The sequence below is a fragment of the Mercurialis annua genome, linkage group LG5 (assembly GCF_937616625.2).
Source record: "Mercurialis annua linkage group LG5, ddMerAnnu1.2, whole genome shotgun sequence".
In the NCBI taxonomy this organism is placed as follows: Eukaryota; Viridiplantae; Streptophyta; class Magnoliopsida; order Malpighiales; family Euphorbiaceae; genus Mercurialis; species Mercurialis annua.
The window spans coordinates 6419945-6445226 of record NC_065574.1 but is presented as its reverse complement, the minus strand read 5'-3'; the positions used below and the strand labels follow the sequence as shown (position 1 = coordinate 6445226).

At 34.8% G+C, this 25282-nt stretch overlaps 6 protein-coding genes, 2 non-coding genes and 2 pseudogenes across 12 annotated transcripts; 6 read left to right on the top strand and 4 right to left on the bottom strand.

The window, feature by feature from the left end:
* The first annotated feature begins 1273 nt into the window (after positions 1–1273).
* On the top strand, positions 1274–2594 carry LOC126680925 (putative GEM-like protein 8). Its single transcript, XM_050376227.2, has 4 exons — positions 1274–1667; positions 1752–1832; positions 1920–2194; positions 2292–2594. Exons 1-4 carry the CDS (start codon positions 1514–1516, stop codon positions 2493–2495), a joined length of 714 nt encoding a protein of 237 aa, XP_050232184.1. The 5' UTR covers positions 1274–1513; the 3' UTR covers positions 2496–2594.
* Positions 2595–2945: 351 nt separating this feature from the next.
* LOC126681363 (uncharacterized) lies at positions 2946–4351 on the bottom strand (annotated as a pseudogene).
* A 775-nt stretch (positions 4352–5126) lies between these two features.
* LOC126680924 (GEM-like protein 7) lies at positions 5127–6438 on the top strand. The gene is made up of 4 exons (XM_050376226.1): positions 5127–5486; positions 5578–5658; positions 5749–6023; positions 6122–6438. The coding sequence occupies exons 1-4, from the start codon at positions 5174–5176 to the stop codon at positions 6323–6325; spliced, it is 873 nt and encodes a 290-aa protein (XP_050232183.1). The 5' UTR covers positions 5127–5173; the 3' UTR covers positions 6326–6438.
* A 298-nt stretch (positions 6439–6736) lies between these two features.
* Positions 6737–8342, bottom strand: LOC126681362 (F-box/LRR-repeat protein 4-like; annotated as a pseudogene).
* Positions 8343–8625: 283 nt separating this feature from the next.
* Positions 8626–10286, top strand: LOC126680922 (transcription termination factor MTERF6, chloroplastic/mitochondrial). 3 transcript variants are annotated; one of them, XM_050376217.2, is made up of 3 exons: positions 8626–8771; positions 8868–8944; positions 9066–10286. In XM_050376217.2, exon 3 carries the CDS (start codon positions 9106–9108, stop codon positions 10093–10095), a length of 990 nt encoding a protein of 329 aa, XP_050232174.1. In that variant the 5' UTR covers positions 8626–8771; positions 8868–8944; positions 9066–9105; the 3' UTR covers positions 10096–10286. The 3 variants fall into 3 exon arrangements, with proteins under 3 accessions (XP_050232174.1, XP_050232172.1, XP_050232173.1); XM_050376215.2 differs by having other exon boundaries at positions 8627–8771; positions 9101–10286; XM_050376216.2 differs by lacking the exon at positions 8626–8771 and having other exon boundaries at positions 8785–8944.
* Positions 10287–11630: 1344 nt separating this feature from the next.
* Positions 11631–14363, bottom strand: LOC126680921 (F-box/LRR-repeat protein 4-like). Its single transcript, XM_050376213.2, has 2 exons — positions 13931–14363; positions 11631–12825 (listed from the first exon to the last, which is right to left on the bottom strand). Exons 1-2 carry the CDS (start codon positions 14268–14270, stop codon positions 11933–11935), a joined length of 1233 nt encoding a protein of 410 aa, XP_050232170.1. The 5' UTR covers positions 14271–14363; the 3' UTR covers positions 11631–11932.
* Positions 14364–14427: 64 nt separating this feature from the next.
* Positions 14428–14498, top strand: TRNAG-GCC (transfer RNA glycine (anticodon GCC)). Its single transcript has one exon. It is a non-coding gene; the product is annotated as a tRNA-Gly (tRNA).
* A 5-nt stretch (positions 14499–14503) lies between these two features.
* LOC126685266 (small nucleolar RNA snoR114) lies at positions 14504–14588 on the top strand. The gene has a single exon (XR_007643376.1). It is a non-coding gene; the product is annotated as a small nucleolar RNA snoR114 (small nucleolar RNA).
* Positions 14589–19053: 4465 nt separating this feature from the next.
* LOC126681200 (uncharacterized) lies at positions 19054–22233 on the top strand. Of its 3 annotated transcripts, none has more exons than XM_050376667.2 (6): positions 19054–19259; positions 19612–19726; positions 19806–20644; positions 20743–20848; positions 21413–21618; positions 21709–22233. In XM_050376667.2, exons 3-6 carry the CDS (start codon positions 19902–19904, stop codon positions 21974–21976), a joined length of 1323 nt encoding a protein of 440 aa, XP_050232624.1. In that variant the 5' UTR covers positions 19054–19259; positions 19612–19726; positions 19806–19901; the 3' UTR covers positions 21977–22233. The 3 variants fall into 3 exon arrangements, with proteins under 3 accessions (XP_050232624.1, XP_050232625.1, XP_055961742.1); XM_050376668.2 differs by lacking the exon at positions 19054–19259 and adding an exon at positions 19314–19392; XM_056105767.1 differs by lacking the exon at positions 19054–19259 and having other exon boundaries at positions 19433–19726.
* Positions 22234–22415: 182 nt separating this feature from the next.
* On the bottom strand, positions 22416–25007 carry LOC126681199 (probable glycerol-3-phosphate dehydrogenase [NAD(+)] 1, cytosolic). The gene is made up of 5 exons (XM_050376666.2): positions 24324–25007; positions 23995–24216; positions 23263–23510; positions 22932–23071; positions 22416–22751 (listed from the first exon to the last, which is right to left on the bottom strand). Exons 1-5 carry the CDS (start codon positions 24985–24987, stop codon positions 22625–22627), a joined length of 1401 nt encoding a protein of 466 aa, XP_050232623.1. The 5' UTR covers positions 24988–25007; the 3' UTR covers positions 22416–22624.
* Between the last annotated feature and the right edge of the window lie 275 nt (positions 25008–25282).

Genomic DNA, 25282 nt, shown 5'->3' with positions numbered 1-25282 from the left:
TAATCTCTCAGAACATAAATTATTTATCTAAAACAAGTTACATACTAGATGACCTGAGAGTAAAATTGTAAGTAAGGATCATTCCTTCTCTCTTTTTTTTTTAATCAGGAGGGTGTACAAATTTTTGTTAATGAATTGTATATGTGCTCATCAACCGTATTTATTTCATCTGTTACATTTCTGTGATGCTACATGACAATTCAGCAATAAAAAATAAAAAATTAGGTAAGTATTTTTCCAAGAATGAAAGGAAAAAGACTGCATAATTCATGTATAGTATAAGCAAAAGATAAACATAAAAAAGAGGTTGGGATTGAACCATCCGTCTCATTCGATTAAGCAGTGATATATATGTGTCAGAATCAAAATTGAATGTTGTATAGTTTTACATATTATAATAATAAGTTAATAACTAGATACTTGGAAAACATTTTTAATACAAAGCTTTGAAGAGACCAAGACTAGAACAAATAGAGGCAAATTGTAATTGTACAAAAAAAATACTTTTAGAAATAATGTAGGACAACAGACATACAAGAAAATCAAGAGTCGAGACCATAAATTTGAGCTTTGACAAAATGAAGTAAAAACTCTTTCAATAAATTGTTTTTTCAATCCACAATGCTTGGAACAAAATCAAACTCCTAATTACTTGGACCAGCATAAGATGATTCGAATTTACATGCGAGGAATGAGGGTGATGCGAATATGATATGGAATTCGGGTTTCCCCAAACATGTCAACAATGAAGATTTGGTGGTCATAGCAGCAAGTTGGATGTCGATGGGAGAAAAGTAAAATAATGTTGCTTAATTAGGCAGGCCAACTGCCTAGTCACACACACCTCAGCAAAAGTAGTAGGCCCTCTATTTCATGAAATCTCACCTTCATCCTACACATCCTCCCTCTGCTTTTATGCTTTCTATTTCTTTAACAAAAACTAAATCAAACAAGAATGATGGCATCACAAAGCTAATTTGCCACCTCAAAAAGCTTTCTTACACTGTCAGCATGCAGCAGAAATCACAATAGCTAAGGAATAGCCAATATGGCCTTTGTTTGGACTAAATTAAATGTCTCAACAAATCAGGAATTTTGGGTCCCATAACTAAGGAATAGCCAATATGGCCTTAAATTTATTTTAATTTCATACATGTAAAGTCAAATCATTTGTGGTGAAATGTTATTTCTTTTTTTGATAAGGAGAAGTTAGAACGGGTCTACAATATCTTCTCTTAAAAGCAATTAAAAATGTCATCTCTATAAAAAAAAAAAAACTACTTTAAAATAGAACAAGTTGAGACAATGTGGGTACCTTAAACATTGTGGATGAGCCATGGCTGACTCATGCATTCAAGAGTTGACATTCACCAACACCTACACATCCCTCTTCTCTCTATAAATATGATACATCTATTTCATCTCATCATCACCACCATTAACTCTCTCAGCAATCAGAAATACAAGACTGCTTCAACTGCATTTGTCTTGCAATCTCTATTCATCATCAAACATGAAGAATTCAGTTCAGGAACTGTTTATTGGGATTCCAATCACCTCACCAGCAAACCCAGTACAGAGAAGGCCTAGTCGACTTCTACTTGACAATGTAGCTATCCAATCTTATGTTCCAACTCTTGCAAATAAGTCTCTTGCGGTCAAGCAAGGTAATTCTCCCCACATCTCATCTGTCTTCCCCTAAAAAAAATGATGGCATTTTACTAATCATATAGACACTACTATTCTTGCAGATAAAATAGATTCAGTGCTGAAAAAGATAAATATGCTAGGCAGAAAAGCCGATAAATTTGCACATGGAATCCGCGAGCATGGTAAGTTGTTGATAACATCAAAGTTTGAACATATTAAACTTTGAAATGAGCGATGCTGAGATTTTTCAATTTTGTTTGATATTGCAGTGAAGCTGGGAACCAAAATCACTGAAACTCTCAAGGGGAAGTTGAGCTTGGGAGCAAAAATTCTTAAAGTGGGAGGAGTCAAGAAAATTTTTAGACAGTTTTTTACAATCACAGAAGGAGAAAGATTATTGAAGGCCTGCCAGTGTTATCTGTCAACAACAGCCGGCCCTATTGCAGGACTTCTATTTATCTCCAACGAAAAGATTGCTTTCTGTAGTGAAAGATCTATTAAATTGTCTTCTCCAGAAGGAAAAATGGCCAGGATCCATTACAAGGTAATGAAAATTATTAGTAAAAATAAAATTAGGAAGAATGAATTTGCTTTACCCTTCGTCCTTTGATAAGATACTGACAGACATCAACTTGATGCAGGCTGTGATCCCATTGAACAAGATAAAGACTGCAAACCAAAGTGAAAATGTGAAGAAGCCGTCACAAAAGTTCATCGAAATAATGACAGTTGATGATTTTGATTTCTGGTTTATGGGTTTCTTAAACAATCAGAAAGCTTTTAAGTGTCTTCAGCAAGCAATATCTCAAGCTGGGATGTCCACAGCTACAAGTCACCTTAATTAGATTTTTGATCAGACTGCAAGTAAATAGTCAACCATTCTAGTTGACCTCAAGAATTGTACATAATTGAAGTATTTATTAATGAGAGTTGCTATTATTCAAGTCTACAATCAGTAACAGGTCATGACTGCATGTCCCTTCCATCACATGCTACGCATAAATCCTACTGGCTTTCTCTATCTAACAAATTCCAACATAGGACCCTTAGAATTCTGTAATTATGTAATTTATATTATATTAGTTGGCTGGTAATACAAAATTCTTCTAGCAAAATAATCAGCTTAAACTATCTCCTTATTAGCAGTTGAGGATTTCTAAAGTTGGCTTTTCTTGATTTATCTGAAAAGCAAATTAAAAAGATAAAGAACTCACAGAACAACCTCATTACATGTCTACAAAGAACAAACAACTTGGCTACTCGAATAATAAGGCGAAAATATAAACAGGGGATCGTGAATTAAAGAGGATTTTATTATTTGTATCATAATTACTACCATAACAAAGCAACAAACATCTTATAACAGCATTCATGGCTGGAAGGACAAAGGGAAAACCAAATAACAAATAAATTTAACAGAATAAACCAAGTACATAGGCATTCTAGGCGATGACCTCATGAAATTGCCAAACATTATACATGCAAGAACACGAGAAGAAGCAAAACCCTTATTTGTTCTGAAAACCACTCTGCAAGCAATGGATGGATTTGCTTAGGATTTTCCAGGACAGAATTTTTCCAATCTTTTGAAATCTGAGGTCTCAGATTAAAACATCCAGCTCATTTAAGCTTCCTATGTAATTTACTTCACAACATTCTGGAAACGGCAAACCAGCTCGTCAAAACCTGACTTTGTGACATGCGGGCAGGATCTCACATCAACATGTTCTAAAGCATAACACTTCTTCAAAAGCATTCCCAACCCAGTAGCTGTTATCTTTGGACAGTCGCTGAATTTCAAAACCTTCGAGTTTATTTTTAGCATCAGCATCCAATGTCAAGAGCCTATAGGTTCCTGCACTGAGTGAGAATGCAACTTAGTACAGGGGTATCAGAGATGTCCCGACAACCCCCAATTATGAGGGTTTCGGAATTATTGCAAAATTCTGCTAAGGATAATATAGGCTCATCCCCAACATCGTAACAATCCAACAACTTCAACGTCTTGAGACAAGAGGAACAAGCCTCAGAAAGATTTGAAACTCCAATGTCCTTAATATTGCTGCATTTATTCATGTCTAAGAATCAGATTTGCTTACCGCCACTGACGACATTTGAGCCCCAGCATCAGTTATGCTGGTGCATCCTTGTAGGCCCAACTCTTAGAACAGTTCTTAGAAAGAGCTTGAAACACTTCATTCGTAGTAAATCTGCAGCTAAACCCTCAACAACAGCTGACAAGCCCTTGTCAATATGATACATCCAAGGACTGCAGAGAAGAAAGACCATACACAATTGACCGCAATCCGTTATTAGTTATTCCAGTAATAATACAGTTATAGCTCAATAAATAAATAACTTTATCTCAGCCTAAAAATCGGCACTGCAGGGATGCATCTAAGCATCTTCATTAATATTTTAGGTCAGATTACCAGGTTAAGAACACTACGAAGACAAATTTCTACCACATATGAGCGTAATTAAGATATAAATTTATCAGTTCTTTTAACTAATATACTAATGTACCTTTTTATAAAAAGAAAAGAGCTTTACCTTTACAATTCTGCAAATTGAGGACCCTCAAGAAATTAAAGCCATCAGAGATAACAGAAAGATCAGAGTCAGCAGTACCAGGATGAATGGACCTAGAAATAGACACAAAGAGGTCCAATTCGATCAATCGAGAGAACCATCCAGCCATCTTCTAAAGCATGTATGGACCAGCACGTGCAACAGCCGTTGTTTAATAATGTTGCTTAATTTGAAAGGCCAACTGCCTAGTCACCTCCAACTAAGCATGATCATCAAAGTCGTCATTTCCTTATCATCTTTGTTCAATGAGTTAATTTTATATCAGAATGCTGCTACTTTATTTTCTTATCCCCTTTCTATATCAATCTAAAGCAAAAAGCAATGGACCATCCAATTCAAGAAATCGTAACTGCTTCTTATCTTGATTTATCCAAAACATCCTCTGCTTTTATGCTTTCTTTTTCTTTTTAAATATTTAAATTAAACAAGAATGCTGCCATCACAAAGCTAAATTGCCACCTCAAAATTCTTGCTTCTCACAACCTTATAGTCAGCATGTCTAAGCAATACTCGATATGGCCTTCGTTTGGACTAAATTAACTGTCCCAACAAATCAGGAATCTTGATTTCATTTGGAAAAAGACGAGATTTTCAAACATTTATGAAGAAACAAATGAACTACCTTTTCATCATCTACCTATAGTCTGCTGCAATCAAAACCTAACAGTTTGACAGAATGCCCTCATTTTGTTCTCATTGCATTGAGCACCAGAATCACAGCCTTATAATAGTAATGTTATTTAATTTCCATACATATAAATTTGAAATCATCTGTGGTGAAATATTTTCTATTTTTGACAAGGAGAAGTTACAATGGGTCTACAATATCTTTCTTAAAAGCAATTAATAAAAGTAATCTTTTCTAAAAGCTTCATATCAAGTTGAGACAATGTGTGTACCTTTATCATTGTGGATGAGCCATGGCTGACTCATGCATTCAAAAGTTGGCATTCACCAACCTCTTTTCTCTATAGTATATATACTTCCAGGATATAACTTCTTATCATCATCACCATCAACTCTCTCAGCAATCAGAAACACAAAACTACTTGTCCTCTATTTGACTTGCAATCTTTATTCATTATCAAACATGACGAATTCAGCTCAGAAACAAGTTATTGGGATTCCAATCTCCTCAGCAGCAAATGTTGTACAGAGAAGGCCTGCCAGACTTCTACTTGACAATACTGCTACCCCATCTTATGTTCAAACTCCTGCAAATAAGTCTCTTGCAGTCAAACAAGGTAATTCTCCCTACATCTAATTTGTCCTCCCGATCAAAACAAAAAGATGTCTTTTGACTAATCAGATGGATATTATTATATATTGTTGCAGATAAATTAGATTCCATGGTGAAAAGGATGAATAAGCTAGTCAGAAAAGCTGACAAATTTGCACATGGAATCCGCGAGCATGGTAAGTTGTTGGTAACATCAGATATAGTTTGAGCATACACAATTTTGAAATGGCCGATTCTGAGATTGTTCAACTTGTTTGATATTGCAGTAAAACTGGGAACAAAAATCACTGAAACTCTCAAGGGGAAGTTGAGCTTGGGAGCAAAAATTCTCCAAGTGGGAGGAGTCAAGAAAATTTTTAGACAGTTTTTTACTGTGAGAGACGGAGAAAGATTGTTGAAAGTTTCCCAATGTTATCTATCAACAACATCTGGTCCAATTGCAGGACTTCTCTTTATCTCCACCGAAAAGATTGCTTTCTGCAGTGAGAGATCTATTAAATTGTCATCTCCAGAAGGAGAGATAGTCAGGATCCATTACAAGGTAATAACAATTAATAATAAAAACAAAAAAGAAGACTGAATTAGCTTAACCGTTTCTCCCTTGCTAAGATACTAATGAAAAACATCAACTTGATGCAGGCTGTGATCCCACTGAAAAAGATAAAGAGTGCAAACCAAAGTGAAAATGTCAAGAAGCCATCACAAAAGCTCATAGAATTAGTGACAGTTGATGATTTTGATTTCTGGTTTATGGGTTTCTTAAATCATCATAAAGTTTTCAAGTGTCTTCAGCAAGCAATATCTCAAGCTTGGATGTCCTCATCTACAAGTCACCTAAATTAGTCTTGAGGCCCTTAATCTAACTGCAAGTAAATAGTCAATCATTTTAGTTGACATCAAAAATTGTACAGAACTGAAGTGTTTATTAATGAGAGTTGTTTCCCTATTATGGCTCACCTTCTATTCCATTATTCATGTCTACAATCAGTAGCATGTCATCATTACTAGTCCGTTCCATCACATGATACACATAAACACTACTGCCTTCTGTATCTAATCTAACAAACTCCAACATCTGGCAACACAAAATTCTTCTAGCAAAAGAAACAACTTAAACCATCTCCTTACTAGCAGTTAGAGATTTCTAAAGCAAATTAATAAGATAAAACACACAAAGGCAACCTCGTTGCATCATATAAAGAGAAAAACAACTCTTCTACTTGAAAAATAAGGTAATAATAGAAATAGGGAGCATAAACTGAAGAGGATTTTATTAATACTATCATTACAAAGCAAGAAACATCTTACAACAGTATTCAAGACAGGAAAAGGGAAAACAGAAGTAACAAATAAATTTAACAGAATAACAATGTACAAGCATAATATACATCCTAGATGATGGACACATAAAAATGCCAAACCTTACACATGCAAAAACATGATAAGAATATTCGAATTCGATAGCAAAAGCCTTATCTGATCTGATGCCCAGTCTGCAACTGACGGAAGGATTGGCTTACGATTTTCAGGACATAATTTCTTCAATCTTTTGAAATCTCAAATCTCAAATTAAAACATTTGGCTCATTTAAGCTTCCTGTGTAATTTACTTTACAACATTCTAGAAACTGCAAACCAGCCTCATCACAACTTGACTTTGTGACATGCGGGCAGGACCTCACATCAAGGTATTCTAAAGCATTACACTTCTCCAAAAGCATGCCTACCCCAATCACTGTTATCTTAAGACAGTTGCTTATCTTCAAAACTTCAAGTTTAATTGAGCATACCTTGTTCCTAAAACTTGAGCGGCATTTGTAACTTCCTCACAGCATACAATGTCAAGAGGCTCTAGGTTTCTGCACTGAGTGAGGATGCAGCTTAGTGAAGAGTCAGCTATATTTAAACACCAATCCATACACAGATTCTTCAAGCTATTTTTGGGCATGGATTTTACAGGGGTATCAGAGATGCCCCAACAACCACCAATAATGAGGGTCTCAAGATTATTGCAAAATTTTGCTTAGAATAATATAGACTCATCTCCAACTTTGTAGCAATCCAACAATTTTAACTTCTTGAGACAAGATCAACAAGTCTCAGAAAGATTGGAAACTCCAACGTCCCCAGTGTTGATGCATTTATTCATATCTAAGAACTGGATTTGATTACAACCACTGACAAGATTGTGACCCCATTGTCATGCTGGTGCATCCTTGCAGACCCAATTCTTGTAGATTAGACCAGTTCCTAGCAAGAGCATTTAACACTTCATCCCTCAGCAACAGCTGACAAACCCTTGTGACTTGTCTGTTAGCTTTCTGCAATATGATACATCCAAGGAGCGTAGAGAAGAAAGACCACGCCCAATTAACCGCATTCCTTTATCAGTAATTCCTGTATTCAGTCATAGTTGAACATATAAGCAAATAAAGCAAATAAGAAGAATGTGTTTGGTCAAGAGAAACCCCATAAAGACCCGAGTCGTGGAGCTAAAACTACAACAAGAATCTCACAGCATTGCTAGACAAAAAAAGTCAAAGGCTTTGATCAAATAATATGCCCAACCACAGAGAGTAGGAATAAATAATCCAGCATATTGAGATACTTGAATTTGAATGCATAAAATACGGGAATTACAATAAACAAAAATTAAGGCCACTTCAGCTTTCAAATTCACTGTTCTTTCATTGCTATATAAAGTTCATCAAGCTCTACCAAATATGGGCATGGTTAAGATCTAAACTTGTCAGTTTTTGTTAACTAATACACTACCAAGTTTTTTTTTTCAAAATTTACCTTTACAATTCTGCCAATTGAGAGAGGTCCAATTGGATCAAGCGAGAGAACCTTGCAGCCATTTTCTGAAGCATGTGTGGACCAGCATGTGCAGCAAGTTTGTTCTCTTTCTGTGCTCTGCAAGCGAAGCCATCTATTATATACTAACCCTAATCTCTTGGGGGCAGTATATGAGAGTGGGGTGGGGTGGGGTGGGGTGGGGCGTTGTATGTGATTGACGAACAGAGTTTCAGTTGAAGTGGTGACACGTTTTCGACATCAAACCGCTAAGCCAAACTTACGGGTTAGGCGAATCGTGTTATCTGTGTCTTGACCCATTTTGACACCCCTAGTTTGCAGCTATGGGAGCGCTTAATTATCATGACAACTCAATGCAAGGCCCGTGAGTAGGTGTCCGGCCCAGCAGAACCAACAAAATCAAAGATAAAACCTAGTAGGTGATAAGACAAATTGTGACCGTCCATGGAAAGCACACTCAAGTCATAACCAAGGTAAACTCATAACCAACTCATTTGTTTCTACTTCTAATTTGAACTTCATCAACAACTGAACCATTGTAATAACTCTGTTTCTTGTTCTCATGTAAGATGGGTCGAGCAAGAATAGCTTAAGAAGAAGGTTCTTGGTTGTTGCAGTCAATTTCTTGGACCAAACTGTGTTTAAGGTAATAATTTACTATCATCATCTTCCCTTTTTGGAATAGAATTTCAAATTCATCATACATGTGTTTTGTTTCTTGATAAATTTTATTTCTTGACATCAATTTTGACATCATTTTGCAAAAGTCACAACCTTAGCTTAAGCTTGTATATCAATTCAGGCACCATGGAAATGGGCAGCACCACTTCTTCAAATGGGACTAGCAGCCTAATGTGGTTTTTCAAAGATAAAGGCTTTGATGATAATAGCATTAACGAAATGTTCCGTAAGTGCAAGCGCCTCGAGGGTGTTCGAAGGGAACGAGCATCTGAAAATTGGAGTTACCTTCAAAGTATTGGAATTCAAGAGCGGAAGCTACCTTTTGTAATCTCAAAATGTCCCAAAATCCTGACGCTTGGCCTCAATGACAAGCTCATTCCGATGGTGGAGTGTTTATCTACGCTCTCTACAAAACAGCGCGAAGTTGCTTCTGCTATAACCAAGTTCCCTCACATACTCTCTCATAGTCTTGAAGAGAAGTTCTGTCCCCTTTTGGCATTCTTTCAAGCATTAGGTGTTCCTGAAAAGCAACTTGGAAAAATAATATTGCTTAATCCGAGGCTTATTAGTTACAGCATCGAACACAAGCTGTCAGAAATCGTGGAATTCCTTTCTGGTCTCGGCCTTGTGAAAGATGGGAGGATTGGTAAAGTGCTGGTGAAGCATCCATTTATTATGGGGTATAGTGTTGAGAAAAGGCTACGCCCTACCTTGGAATTCTTAAAATCAATTGGCTTGACGGAATTGAATGTTCAGACTGTCGTAATGAACTTCCCTGAACTTTTGTGTAGGGATGTGGATAAGATTCTCCAGCCCAATTTTGTTTATCTAAAACAATGTGGATTTCAGGATAGACAAATAGCTGCTTTGGTGACTGGTTATCCTCAAATTCTAATCAAAAGTATTAGGAATTCTTTAGAACCTAGGATTAAGTTTTTGGTAGATGTTATGGGGAGATCAATTGATGAAGCTGCTGACTACCCTATCTTCTTTCAGCACAGTTTGAAGAGAACGTTGGAGTCGCGTCACAAACTTTTGAGACAGAAGAATGTAGACTATAGCTTGCGGGAGATGCTAGACTGCAATCAAAAGAAGTTTTTACTGAAGTTTGGATGAAGTATTTTTCAGAGATTAGTTTGTTGTTTGAGTTTAGGGAGAGTGAATTTGACTTGTACATCAATTTGTGCAGATAAATGAGTAACTCAATTTTCCTGACATATATATTTTGTGTTCTATGTTTAAGCTCTGTGTATCTGCATGACCTAATAATGAAATGCTTTGGTCTATGGGAGAATTTATTTGGGATATTTTTCATCTATCAAGCTGCTTGGAGTAGGAGCATTTAAAAGGTACAACTAGCAGATTGCATAATGGCCATGTGTATGGAATTACTTCATACAGTTGCTTCTGTTAATTTCATTGGCTTTTAAATGGCCAAACTTAACAAATAAAGGAATCAATACAATAACAAATTTATTGACCAACTTAACTTATTGTTCTAGTAGTTTACTTCCTAAGTTTAAAAAAATGTAGAATTACATAATGTAGCTCATCACATCATTTCAATTCTCAACAGATACCGCCGCATTCAACTGCTCCATCAAGGTTTCTGACCCAGCAGTGATGCTGTAGAGTACATGGCTTTGAGCAATTTTAATGTGGCCCCTCGGGTGTTGAACACTTATGCAGGATTGACCCATCAATTGATAGAATCCTTTCACAGTAGAGACACCCTGCAAAGCAAAACATGCCTCGTATCTTGGAACGGACACATTGATAAATAAAAAGGAATTATGAATCCATATCACGTAATAATGCTGCCATCGGTTTCCTCCATTTTGCTGCTCCACATATACTGGCATTAGCATATTCTTTATTGTAAATCTCTGAGGCAATCTTAGGTCCTCCAAGATAGAGGATGTTCTCCATTGAAACTTCAGATGTGAATTACAATCTAATCAATTATAATGCACGCAAGCTTGATATTGAACAGCGGAAAGTTGACATAATTACAGAACAAATAAAGATCTCAGCAAAGTTAACTTACTTGCTCGACTAATCATCTGAGTGGGAGTTATTATGCACGGCTCAGACTCCAACTCAGCCTCTCCTTCCTGCAGATTTGTTATAACCTTTAAAGGGCAAAGAGGGGTATCTATCTTATTCAAGCAGAAGCCATCTTTCAAAATCTCATCTGTATACAAAGTCCCATAATCTAATCTTGCTTCAACATACTTTAAGTACGCACAACGCCTAATCAATCTCCTCAATACATCTTCCCTGTAATTAATTACTTCAAACAAATGGAAGTTGAACTTGGGAGCGAAAACACTTCAAGTCATGCTACGCATAAACACTATTGCCTTTCTCTATCTAATCTTACAAACTCCAACATTAGGACCCACAAAAATTCTGTAATTATAAATTGTATATATTCTGGGTTGGCTGGCAACCGACAGTTCTTCTGGGAAAAAATAGCTTAAACTATCTCCATTCTAGGCTACTAGCAGTTGATGATATCTAAAGTTGGCTTTTCTTGATTTAACTGGAAAACAACTTAATATGAAAAAAAAATGCACATAGCCAACATTAATGCATCATTTTAAAAGGAAAATAACTCTTCTTATCGAAGAATATGTTAGAAATAGAAATGGGATCATGAAGTAAATTCCATTATTAGTATCATAATTACAATCATAACAAAGCAACATACATTCATGGCTGGAAGGACGAAGGAAAAACCAGAATAACAAAAAAAATAACAGAATAAAAATATACAGACATCTTAGGTGATGAACACATAAAAATGCCAAAAACTTTACATGCAAGAACTAAAAAGAAGATTCTCTAGCAAAGCTCTTATCTGTTCTGATACCCACTCTGCAAGAAATTGAAGAATATGCTTAGGATTTCCCAAGACGGGATTTTTCCAATCTTTTTAGAATCTCAAGTCTCAAATTAAAACATCCGGCTCATTTAAACTTCCTGTGTAATTTACTTTACAACAGTCTGGAAACTGCAAACCAGCTTCATCACAACCTGACTTCGTGACATGCGGGCAGGATCTCACATCAAGGTATTCCAAAGCATTGCACTTTTCCAAAAGCATCCCTATCCCAGTCACTGTTACCTTTGGACAGTTGCTGATCTTCAAAACCTTCAAGTTTAATTTAGCATCCCTTGTTCCTAAACCTTGAAATGCGGCATCTGTAACTTCCTCACAACATCCAATGTCAAGAGCCTCTAGGTTTCTGCACTTAGTGAGAATGCAGCTTAGTGAAGAGTCAGATATATTTAAACACCAATCCATACGCAGATTCTTCAAACTATTTTTACAAGCAGATGCTAAGGATTTTACAGAGGCATCAGAGATATCCCGACACCCACCAATTATGAGGGTCTCAAGATTAGTGCAAAAGTTTGCTAAAGATAATATAGACTCATCTCCAACTTTGTAACAATCCAACAACTTTAACGTCTTGAGACGAGATGAACAAGCCTCGGAAAGATTGGAAACTCCAACGTCCCCAATGTTGCTGCATTTATTCATGTCTAAGGATCGTATTTGCTTACAACCACTAACGAGATTCGTGACCCCATCATCAGTTATGCTGCTGCATCCTTGCAGGCCCAACTCTTGTAGATTAGAACAATTCGTAGAAAGAGCTTTTAAAACTTCATCCGTAATAGATCTGCAGCCAGTAAGATGTAAGGCCTGCAAATCTCTACAGCCCTCAGCAACAGCTGACAAGCCCTTGTCCGTTAGCTTTCTGCAATATGATACATCCAAGGAGCGCAGAGAAGAAAGACCATGCCCAATTGACCGCATTCCGTTATCAGTAATTCCTGTAATAATACAATTATAGTTGAACTGATAAGCAAATAAGAAAAATATGTCCGGTCAAGAGAAAACTGATAAAGACCTAAGCCGTGAAGCTAAAACTGCAACAAGAATTTCACTACATAGCTAGACAAAAAGTCAAAGACCTTGATCAAATAATATGTTCAAGTTCTCAACCATAGAGAGTAGGAATAAATGAGATACTTGAATTTGAATGCATAAAATACAGAAAAACAATAAACAAAAAATTAAGGCACCTTCAGCTTCCAAATTCACTGTTCTTTCATTGCACATAAGTTAAGATCACAAAAAAAACTGTGAATGTACTTCTCTCCCAATTCTGTGAAAATAGAATTATCTCAGCTTAAATCGGCAAAGCAGCGATGCATCTAAGCATCTACAGAAATCTTTTAGGTCACATTACCAGGTTGAGAACACTAACTTCGGAGACAAAGTTCATCAATCTCTACCAATTATGGAGTCCATATTATGGACATAGTTAAGATCTATATATATCAGTTTTGGTTAACTAATATACTAACTTCGAAGACCTGAGTCGTGAAGCTAAAACTACAGCAAGAATTTCAGTAGATTGCTGCTAGACAAAAAATCCAAAGGCCTCGATCAACTATTATTCCCAGCCACATAGAGTAGGAATAAACAATCCAACACGTTGCGAAACTTAATTTTGAATGCATAAAATACGGCAAAACAATAAACACAGATTAAGGCTAAAATCAGCTTCCAAATTCACTCTTCTTTCATTGCTACATAAGTTCAGATATCACAAAATAAAAAAACTGTAAATCCACATCTCTCCCTATTCTGTAAAAACTAGCGTTATCTCAGCGGTAATCAGCAATGCAGCAATGCATCTAATCATCTAAGCATCTTCACAAATCTGATTACCATGTTAACAACACTATGGCTATCTTTGATTCATTAAATAGGTGCGGAATAATATAGCAATTCCATACGGAATGATATAGCTAATCACCAAATAATTATTTCTACCAATTGGGGGCATATTCAAGATCTAAATTCGTCAGCTTTTTCATTTTTTGAACTAACAAAGTGATGAACTTTTTTAAAAAAGAAACAAACTTTCACCTTTACAATTCTGCAAACTGAGGACCCTCAAGGATTTAAACCCATCAGAAATAACAGAGAGATCGGAGTCAGTAACACCGGGATAAAAGGACCTAGAAACAGACTGAGAGAGGTCCAATTGGATCAAGCGAGAGAATCTAGCAGCCATTTTCTGAAGCATGTGAGGACCAGCACGTGCAGCAAGCTTCTTCCTTTCCGTGCTCTGCAAGCGGAGCCATCTCTTACAAACCAACCCAAATATCTCCTTATCTTTGTCACTCTCCAGCTTTGAGAATATGGATCGAAGCTCGTCGTCTTTCAATGTCTCGTTAATGCAAATTGGAGAAGAAGAAGAAGCCATTTGGTTGACTTTTTTCGAATGATTGAATTGAAACTTTGAGATGAGGGGAGTTATATGTGATTGACGATGAGGGTTTGAGTTGAAGTGGTGTTCTGTCTGTACAAGAAGAAACGTGTTAAAAAGCTATATAAATTAAATAAGTATGTTGAGAATATAAGCACCAGTGGTCTAGTGGTAGAATAGTACCCTGCCACGGTACAGACCCGGGTTCGATTCCCGGCTGGTGCATGTTGGAGCTGTGAGGAAGTTTGTGCTTCTTTGTGATAGATGGGTCTTTCACTACCGTCAATTCGACGATTCAGCAGTATATCTGAGCTCTTTTTTTTTTGTTTCAAAAGAAAATCTGTTTTCTAAGTGCAAATGTAATGTTTAATTTGTTTCATTTTTATTTTTTGGCAAAATAATTATTTTTTTTTGTTTCAAAAGAAAATCTGTTTTCTAAGTGGAAATGTAATGTTTAATTTGTTTCTTTTTTATTTTTTGACAAAATAATTAATTATTTTTGTTCAAATTGTAATTTAAAAAAAACATAATATGACATTAAACATGAGTGCAGTTTTAGATATTTAGGTATTCTTTGTATTCCTTAAAAAAAGGATCATCCATGTCTTTATTGTTTTTGGGCCAGCATCAAATGAACCATCAATGTCTGTAAAAATTTAAATAGCTAGTCAACATTTGAAATTTTGAACAAGCATACTCTCAATTTGACAAACTCTCTAACTATAACCAAAAAGTATTTGAAAGCAATATCTTATCTTGTAATGTTGTCAGCTATAGAATTTCGTACACGATTTTTTTTAGTTCAAAATGTATACCTTGTTGAAATACAATTTTTAAAAATATTTACACCATCTAATGCGATCTTCGTAGGTTTATTTGATATTATTATTTCTTTGTATACTTCTTGCTGAATACAATAATGATGAGAACATTATTGAATTACAACTCAATTTACTTTTTAGAGTGTGTGAAGTTTAGAGATTTAGGAATTAAGGCCTAGACTATAAAGAGAAGACTCTTATAAAAGTCATGTCAGTAATGGCAACGGTAAAAAATAGCCACGTAAGATTAAAATAATGAATTCAAAGATAGTGTCAAATTTGGGACTTGCTTATTTAAAATATGAAACATTTGGAGAACATTTGAATCATTCTGGATGTTAAGAGCTCACTTAATTCTACCCCAAGCTATAAGGATATAGATGATCTTTTCAGTTAATAGAAAGCTTGTCATTAATGGAAACGGTAAAAAAAATAGCCAAGTAGTATTGAAGTAACAGAGTCATAAACAGTGTGTGTTTATTCAAGATTTCAAACATTAAAAACACATTTAAAACCTTTCCGGACGTTGAAATCTCACTTAATTTTGATCTCAAATCAAGATATAATTTTGCAAACATGCATTTAAATCTTTAATTTTAATTAATTATATGAAAAAATATATAAAAATGGAGGTATTACATAAGTGGTGGGGGAGCGGATTAGATATTTACTAGTACTAGTTTCGCATTACGTGCTATGCACGTGGCTCGTAACGTGGCTCGTCAATGTACATATTAGTAAATTTATTATAATTATATCAATTTTTTATTTATAATTAATAGTAAATTAGTTAAGAATTTTTGTAAAAATAAATATAATATATTTGGTATTAATTTTTTTTTTCATGCTGAATTTATTCTTCTTTTGGTTTCATAATAACTATAATTAAATAATTAATTTTATTTTATTAATAATATCTTTTAAAAGATAGAAATTTAAATAATAATATATTGACCAAATACATCATTTTAATTTTATAGTTAAATCAAACTAAAAGATAGGTATTACTACTAATTTGAAGATAATTTAGCTATCTATTCTAATTAACATTTTAATTATAATAATGGTTAATTAAATAACTAATTAGTTAATGACTATAAAACTTTATTTAATAATAAACTGAAAAGGATTATTCAGTAAATTTGCAATAATAATATATTGACCAAATACAGTAGTTTAATTTTATAGTTAAATTGAACTAAAAGATAGGTATTTCTACTAATTTGGAGACAATTTACCTACCTATTCTAATCAGGATTTTAATTATAATAGTGATTAATTAAATAACTAATTAGTTAATCCGTACTTTTATATATAGTATAAATATAGATAATTGAAGAATTGATTCATCTTATATGTAAGACGTGTTTAAAAGGGAGTGTTTAGAATTAGCTTTTAATTTATTCCAAATAAATATAAACAGAATAAATAAATAAAGTATATAATAATTATAAATATATGGTAACAATTTAATAATAATAATTTAGTAATTCATCACATGATTATATGTAGTTCACCTTTTATCAAATAAGGCTTAATATATAGTTTGACCCCTGAACTTGTACCCTTTTACCCATCTAACCTCCAAACTTAACGTCTCACCTATTGAACCCCTGAACTTGTTAAATAACCTGATTTGACCCCCGAACTTGATAAATACGTAAACATTGAACCCCTCCGTACACAATTTCTTCTAGAACGTTTCAATTGACAGGTGGACACGAAGGGTTCAATATTTGCATATTTATCAAGTTCAGGGGTCAAATCGGATTATTTAACAAGTTCATAGGTTCCATAGGTGAGACGTTAAGTTTAGGGGTTAGATAGGTAAAAGGGTACAAGTTCAGAGGTCAAACTATGTATTAAGCCAAATAAGAATGCTTTAATAAATTAAACTGGATTAAAACTAGTTATAATGTAAAATTTAAAATTTTTTATTTATATTTTAATATAATAATTATATTAATTTTATAGCTAAATTAGTAAATATTTTGAACATCAAATTAGTTGATAGGGGTATATTAGACCATTAGTACAATTTTAACTAAAATAACTAAAATTTTTAATGTGTGTATAAATCTAAATCAGCCTATTTTTTATGGACAGAGAGAGTAATAAATTTAAAAATATTATTATGTAATTATTTTTTGATAATTGGAGAGGGGGGGCGCTTGTAGAAAAAATCGTACCCACGATCTAGCAATTTACTACGTAGCGTTTATACCGTTTATATTACAGCTCATTGGGATGTAAAACTTTATATTGATATTTAGTAAAGATAAACTAATAAAAGCATTTTTGTGTAATTTTTCCAAAAAAGAAAGAAAGACGAGAGACTGAAAATCTGCAAAGTAACAGAAGGAGCAGCTGATGTGGAATGATGAATTGAATCCAATTACAGGCTCATCGGAGATCTCCACTGTTTGCTTGTATTCTCATTCATTTCTTGCAATTACTTTTATCTCTAATTGTCACACAAAGGAATAGGGGTGAGCACGGATCCTGGATATCTTCAAAGCCGAACCAAAAATATTTAGAACCGAAAAATATCCATTGACCATTAACTTTTCCCGAACCGAACCATACCGAAAATTTTATTTGTACGGTTCTGGATTTTTTATAAATAACCGTACCGAGACCTGAACTGAACCGTACCGAACTTATACCTGAAGAACCGAAATAATATCATTCTATTTTTCATTTGATTATTATATTCGTATTAATTTTGAATTACTAAAGATTAAAATTGTTATATAAAATGAAATAATATATATTAAAAATATTAGTCTATATATATTATTAATTTATATAAAAACAAAATACTTATATATTTCAATGAAAATTATATGAATTTGTCAAATATTTAATAATTATAAAAAGTATTTTTTATAAATTGATATGAACAACACATATTCATTATTTTTTATCATTGACCAAATTACGCAGTTTTAACAAAAATGATATAATTTTAGACTTGAGAATATATAAAAGTACTCTTATCAAATAATCAAAAAATTTATATTAAATCGAACAATAATATACATGTGTGCCTTTTTATTTTATTGATGATTATTTATTTGTGATAGTTGAAAATATATAAAAAAATGAATGAATGAGTAGCTAATTAATTTTAGATGTCAAAATAATATATTGTAATATAGTATATATCACATTTTAAATAAAACAATATCCATAGTTTTAGTGATATCCGTACCGAACCGTACCAAACCAATAGAACCGAATTTCCATACCGAAAAATAGAATATCCGAACCGAACCGAACCGATTATTGGGTATGAATCTAGAAATCCAATTTTTGATATTTTCCGGTTTTTGGTTTGGTTCCGGAGATTTGTCAATCTCCCCCGAACCGTGCTCACCCCTACAAAGAAAGACGTGGCCTAAGAAGGATTGTCACCTCTACTTGGCACTAGCTAGCAGATACATGGATAAAGGAATTTCATTTAACTGTGTTGGATTGTTACATATCTGTTTCTTGTTACTCAACTTTCTATCTACAGATGTGACGTTAACAAACAACCCATCCCAATTTTATTGGCATCTTTCTTTTAATAGGAGGATGACATGCATATTCTTTCTTTCACAGAATATTCTCTCCAAATGAATATTTTAGTTTTGTGACAAGAACTCAATCCCTTGAGTCAAAGTCTAAGTATCACAATCAAATTATGGAATGTAAACTATTCCAATAGCTCTTCCAGCCACTCTTTTTATTAAAATGGCATTAACCCAAATATAAACCCCCAACCATGACCTGAGTCAGACTTAATCCACTAGATCAAATTGGTGGAGACTCTAAATTAGTAAAATTTTGAAAAAAGAACAATACAGTCTGAATTTAAAAATTGGAGTGCACGTTTTGTTTTCTAAAAAAGACTTGTGAATATTTTAAACTTGGACCCACATTTATTTAAATTTCACTTTTAGACATGGGAAATGACATCATTGGATTGAATGAGACACAGTTGCGTTAAGCTTCTGCCATCACTAATAGGTTCGTTTGTAGCGGCATATCCGCTCGCATAACCACCACCCCCCGTCGCCACCAATCAAACCCATCTCTTTAAATTCACCCACATTAATCCCAATCTCTCTCTAAAACTTACACACAAAAACAATCAACACATTCCTCTCAAATTTCTCAGGTCCGTTCCTTCTTCTCTCTTATAATTTCATTTAATTTTATCAACCCAAAAAGATAACCGCCGCCGGTCAGCATCTGCGGTTATCTTCTTGAATTGAATCCGTCTTGACTTGGTTGCACTTTTTTCAAGGAGGGTATAACAGTACTTTTAACCTCCTTGTTTTATGTCCACTTACCGTGTTTGGTCGGTACTTTCCGTTATGGGTGTTATTTAATTCTCTTTTCCAATTTCACCCTTCTGCTAAACGGGCCCGGAGTAATAAAAGTGTCGTCAGTTATGTCAAAGTCTTACGATTTGACCAATTAATTTTTCAATTGCAATTAACACATGCTTGAATTTGTTTTATTTGCAGACACGCCATTGATAAGAAAACGAAAGTTCTTGGTGGTTGCAGTTTGTATAATTTAATCGGGCTGTCAAAGAAGGGAACTTGACAGCCCGAGATTGTTGGACCGAACGTGTTTCGGGTAAATTATTTATTAATTCTTCTTCTTTCCTTTTTGGTATTTGATTTCAAATTCATATTCTTTCATTAATTTTCTGCAGGTTCATCTAATTTCCCTATTTAGCTATAACCAGATTTACTTGCCGTTTTATATTCATTATATCAATAGGATTCTTTGATTTTTTTGTTTCTAAATCATGATGGGTTCTTTGTCGGGTTCCTTACAACGCCCAATTGTTGCAGCTGCTGCTGTTTTTGTAGCTTCCATTGCTCCTGATAAACTCCCATCTCTTAAATCATCAGACACAACTTGTTCCACCTCTGACCAATCCTTACATTCTTCATTACCAAACTCATGGGTTTCTCAAATATCTGTTTCCAAGCTAACAAATTTGTCCTTTGTCAGTAGTATACGTGTTCCTCTTCCTAATACTAATACTAACTTCTTAGTTCCGAATTCCATTCATAAATTTGTACCCAATTTGTTAGGTTCTTCTTTTGGTTCTTTTTCTCCTTTTCTTAATTCGTATCAGTCTGCCGAGTTGGCGAAAGGGCATCTTAAGCCGAGTGAAGTTATAAAAACGGCCCCTACTTCTGCTCCTGATGTGTTGTACAGATGGCATTTACCTGAGGCGGATGCGATTGATGTGTCTGGTTCTTCGGATTGCTCCTTGGCTAAGTTGAGGACAGTCGTGGTGTTGTTGGGATGGCTAGGATCAAAGCAGAAGCATCTTAAGAAATATGCAGAGTGGTATACTTCAAGAGGATTTCATGTTATTACTTTTACTTTTCCGATGTCTGAGATTTTGAGTTACCAAGTTGGTGGAAAAGCTGAGCAGGACATAGACTTGCTTGTGGACCATTTAGCTGATTGGCTGGAAGAGGAGGAGCATGGAAAAAATCTAGTTTTCCATACTTTTAGCAATACTGGATGGTTGACGTTAGTTCTCTTTCATATTTCCAATCTTTTCTTTGGAGCTATCTACTTTTTATTCTGTTGATACCATTTGGCTTGATTTTGATTATGTCTTGCTGCAGATATGGAGCTATTCTGGAGAAATTTCAGCAGCAAGATCCGTCCTTAGTGGGAAGGATTAAGGGTTGCATTGTGGATTCTGCCCCAGTTGCAGCTCCCGACCCTCAGGTAAATGTTGCTTGCAGTTCTTGTTGCCATTACTTGAGGTTTTTTTGTTTTTCCTTGTCTCTTTGGGCGGTGCAAATGCGCAATGTCTTTAGGATGTATTTATGTGGCATGACATGTCAAACTACATGCATATGGTTTTTGTCGCTGGCAAAAATTGGAGAACTATTATTTGATTTATTTTACATTTTATTCATTGATGAACTCAATGACAGCTAATTTTCGTCAATATGCTATTAACTGTGTATAAGTTCTTCTTTTTCTTTGCTTTGATTCTGTTGAGTGTTGTTATTCAAGTTCTGTTTTCATTTCTATATAGCTCCGGCTACATGGTTTATCTTTGTAAAGTTCCTTTCCGTTGTAAATGGTTTGATATCATATATTTTCCTTCAATTGGTACAGCAGTCATTTGCTGGGAATTTTGTTATTATATGACTATTTGAAGACATTCCTTATTTCTTCATGTTATTGACTATTTGGTGTTTTTTTAACTGATGCTTTCTTTGAGGATATTTGCCTTTGAGAGTAACTTTTGAGCTCATGTGATGTTTGGTTTCATATCTGTAGGTCTGGGCTTCAGGTTTCTCTGCAGCGCTTTTGAAAAAGAACAGTGTTGCCACAAAAGCAAATACAAGCTCAAACGAGTCAGATGTGGATGTATTAGTTGGTAGAAGAACTTCCGTAGAATGCAAACCTAGATTAACTGAAGCAGCTTTACTGGTCATTCTGGAGAAGTTGTTTGGCGTGGTTCTGAATCTTCCTAATGTCAATAGGCATGACTCAAGAAAACATGTATTGGTTCCTTTTATAATAATAATGACGATGATGATATATTGACATATTTTTTGATTATTGCATAACAGGAGGCTCTCAGATGTGCTAGGGTTACTATCATCAAGACAACCAAGCTGTCCACAGCTTTATATTTATAGCTCTGCAGATAGAGTGATCCCTGCAAGCTCTGTGGAATCATTTATAGAAGATCAGAGAAAAGCCGGTCATGAGGTTAGGGCATGCAACTTTGTGTCCACTCCTCATGTTGATCACTTTAGAAATGACCCTAAACTGTATGGAACTCAGCTGAGCCAGTTTTTGGATGACTGTGTACTTACTTCCTGCAAACATGATTAACTGAAACCGACAAAACAATGAATTGAACTCTTCATTTTTTTACAAAAAAGAAAATAATTACTTCATATTTTTTCCGTCGATTCATTAGCTTTACAGTTATACAGTGTATTGAACTGTGGTTGTAAAATTCAACAGCAGAACAGCAATTTTTTTGCCTCTCTAATGTTTTGACTGTAAATTAGGATTTGCCTAAATTACTTCTCTTAATTTGTAATTATTCTTCACATTAATGGAACTATGCAACATTATATGAGTCATATATGGAACTTCAAGTCAGTTTTTTGTAAATTCTTTAAGTATGATGTAGAATCATGTCTTCATGAGAAACTTTTATGTAGATTATGTCCACCATGTTGTCTGCGAGTCAATAACATTATGACACGTCATTGAAAGTACGGAAATTGACTAAATAACGTTACTGAAATCAAGTAATTCCATATGTCTATCCAAATCTGTCAATTTCATTGTCTTTCAAATGGCCAAACTTAACAAATGAAGGAATCAATACAACAACAAATTTATTGACACTCTTATCCTAACTTATTATCCTAATAGTTTACTTCCCAAGTTAAAAAAATGTAAAATTACATAATGTAGCTCATCACATCATTTCAATTCTCAATAGACACCACAATATTCGCTGCGCCATCAAGGTTTCTGTCCCAACAGCGATGCTCTGTAAAATACATGGCTTTGTGCAATTTTAATGCGATCTCTTGGGTCGTTCATTGTTTCATCCCTTAATGCTTGAAGAATGGCCTCAGCTGGAAACTCCCTGCAATATTTTTAACAATTAAAGTCATAACATTGCACTTCTCAGCCTAATGTAAACCTCAAATTAGAAAAAACTATGACCTATTGCACATTTAATACACGGAGAAAAAATTTAATAAATTTTTGGTCCAACAATAATTAAAGAAAAATTCATAATATCTATATGTCGAGCCAAATATACCTCATTATGAGTATTCTATACAGCATCTTCAATATGGGGCAAAGTTCAACTGGGGCCACAGACTTCTCCTCTTCAGGATGTAGAACACTTAAGCTGGATTGACTCAACAATTCATAGAATCCTTTCACAGCAGAGACACCCTGCAAAGCAAAACATGCCTCAATATCTCGGAATGGACACATTGATAAATAGAAAGAATAAAATCCATATCACAAAATAACAGTAGATGGTCAGGCAAATAATTATAGCCATAATAAAACCAGAACTGTTCAAGTTCAATTGGATTGGACATTGTTGTTTAAAATGTTTTATTGGTAGCAATAGTCGATACCTGAATCATTCCCTTGCCCTTAATGCTGTCACCCATATCAAGGTTTAGCGCCCCTTTGGCCAACTGCTGGCCATACCATGCATTGCGACCTTTTAATAAGGTTACATAAGTGTCAGCCAACAGGGGCCCAGCAAGTCTCTCAGGTTCTTCTGCCAATAAGTGTGTGATAAATATCATTTCTGATGTACAATGAGCGAAGTATACTGATTTACTAGTTGCACTCTCGTTTGTAAGAGCTGCTACCATTCCTGCAGAATCACGAATCAATGTTAAAAGCACTTGTCAAAGTTTTCAAACTATCTACTTTGAAGACTGTATTAATCTAAAAGAGTTTCCTTTGATAGATCAAAATAACAGCTAAACGCAGAAATTATATGGCACGTTATAATAACACAACACAAAATTTACACCACTGTTATTCTAACTCCTCTAGAGAAAATTATCTTTAGCAGCATTCACTGATTTATATAATCTTAACATTTTTTTAACATCCGAGTTCCATGGCAGCTCATGTTCGTGTTGCACAGACATGTCAATTGCATAGCACCAAATCATCACAAGATTTATCAAGAATAGTGCTGCCAAAATCAGACACTAAACACATCATAGAAATGATAAAAGTAATACAAACTATAACACAAAGTCTAATATGCATCATTAGAGATGCAAATAGCATCAGTATCATGATCCAATCAAATAGCCAAATACAAATGAAAGGAATATTAAGCTTACCGGCTCCAATTGCATATACATTCTTTAAACCACCCATGACTTCATGAGTAACAAGATCACTATTATCCCATACTATAAAGTGAGGATGCCTCAAAAATGCAGCCAAAGGTTTCCTCCATTTTGCTGCTCCACATATTCGGGCATTAGCATATTCCTTATTATAAATTTCCGAGGCAATGTTAGGTCCTCCGAGATAGAGGATGTTCTCCATGGAAACTCCAGCTGTGAGTTACAATCTAATCAATTATAATGCACACAAACTTGATATTGAACAACGGAAAAATTACATAACTACAGAACAAATAAATATCTAAGAAATGTAATCTTACTTGCTCGATTTATCATCTGAGTGGGAGTTATTATGCGCGGCTCAGGCTCCAACTCAGCCTCTATACCTTTTGCCAAGGATATAATAACCGGTTCCGTAATCCTCTCCTTCCAATACCTACTAATTTGCTCAAACACCTCCCGCGTTTCCGTCGACGGCAACCCATTAATAACAATATCAGCATCCCACACAGCTTCCTGCAAATTCGTCACAACCTTCAAAGGGCAAAGAGGAGTATCCACCATATTCAAGCAGAACCCATCTTTCAAAATCTCATCCGCAAACAAAGTCCTATCACCTAATCTAGCTTCAACATACTTCAAATACGCGCAACGCCTAATTAATCTCCTCAACACATCTTCCCTGGAGTTTATCACATCAAACAAATGCTCAGCTGTGACTCTATCTAATGACTTACCAGGCCTCCTCCATATCCTAATTATAACCTTATCCCTTAAGTGACCGTAACTATCTTGCAATAAGGCAGTGAAAACACTTCCCCAAGCACCAGCACCAACACCAACGATCCGTAATGGATCGCCTTCCGCTTTGCCCATGAGAGCTCGAAGCTCGTCGAGCTTCTCCTCTAAATTACCATTTGAATTCTGATTATGAATTGTTCCATTCATATGTAAGCTGTGATTACCTTCAGCATTTCCAACCATTTTTTTCTAGTCCTAATTTGAACAACTTCAATGGATCTTAACAGAACCTAAATTCAAGAAATATATAGGATGAAACCCTAATCAAGTGTGTAAGAGATGAGATCACTGAGTTACCTAGCAGACAACAACATACAGCTTATTGATTCTAGAACATTGACCTAGAAACTCTGAAGATTCTAATTATAGTATCATTACATCAGAAAATCTATTGACAAATTAAGTAAGAACATATTATCAAACACTACTCAACCTCTTTTGTCAGCTTGCTCACCGCAGTAGCACCGATTTTAGGAAA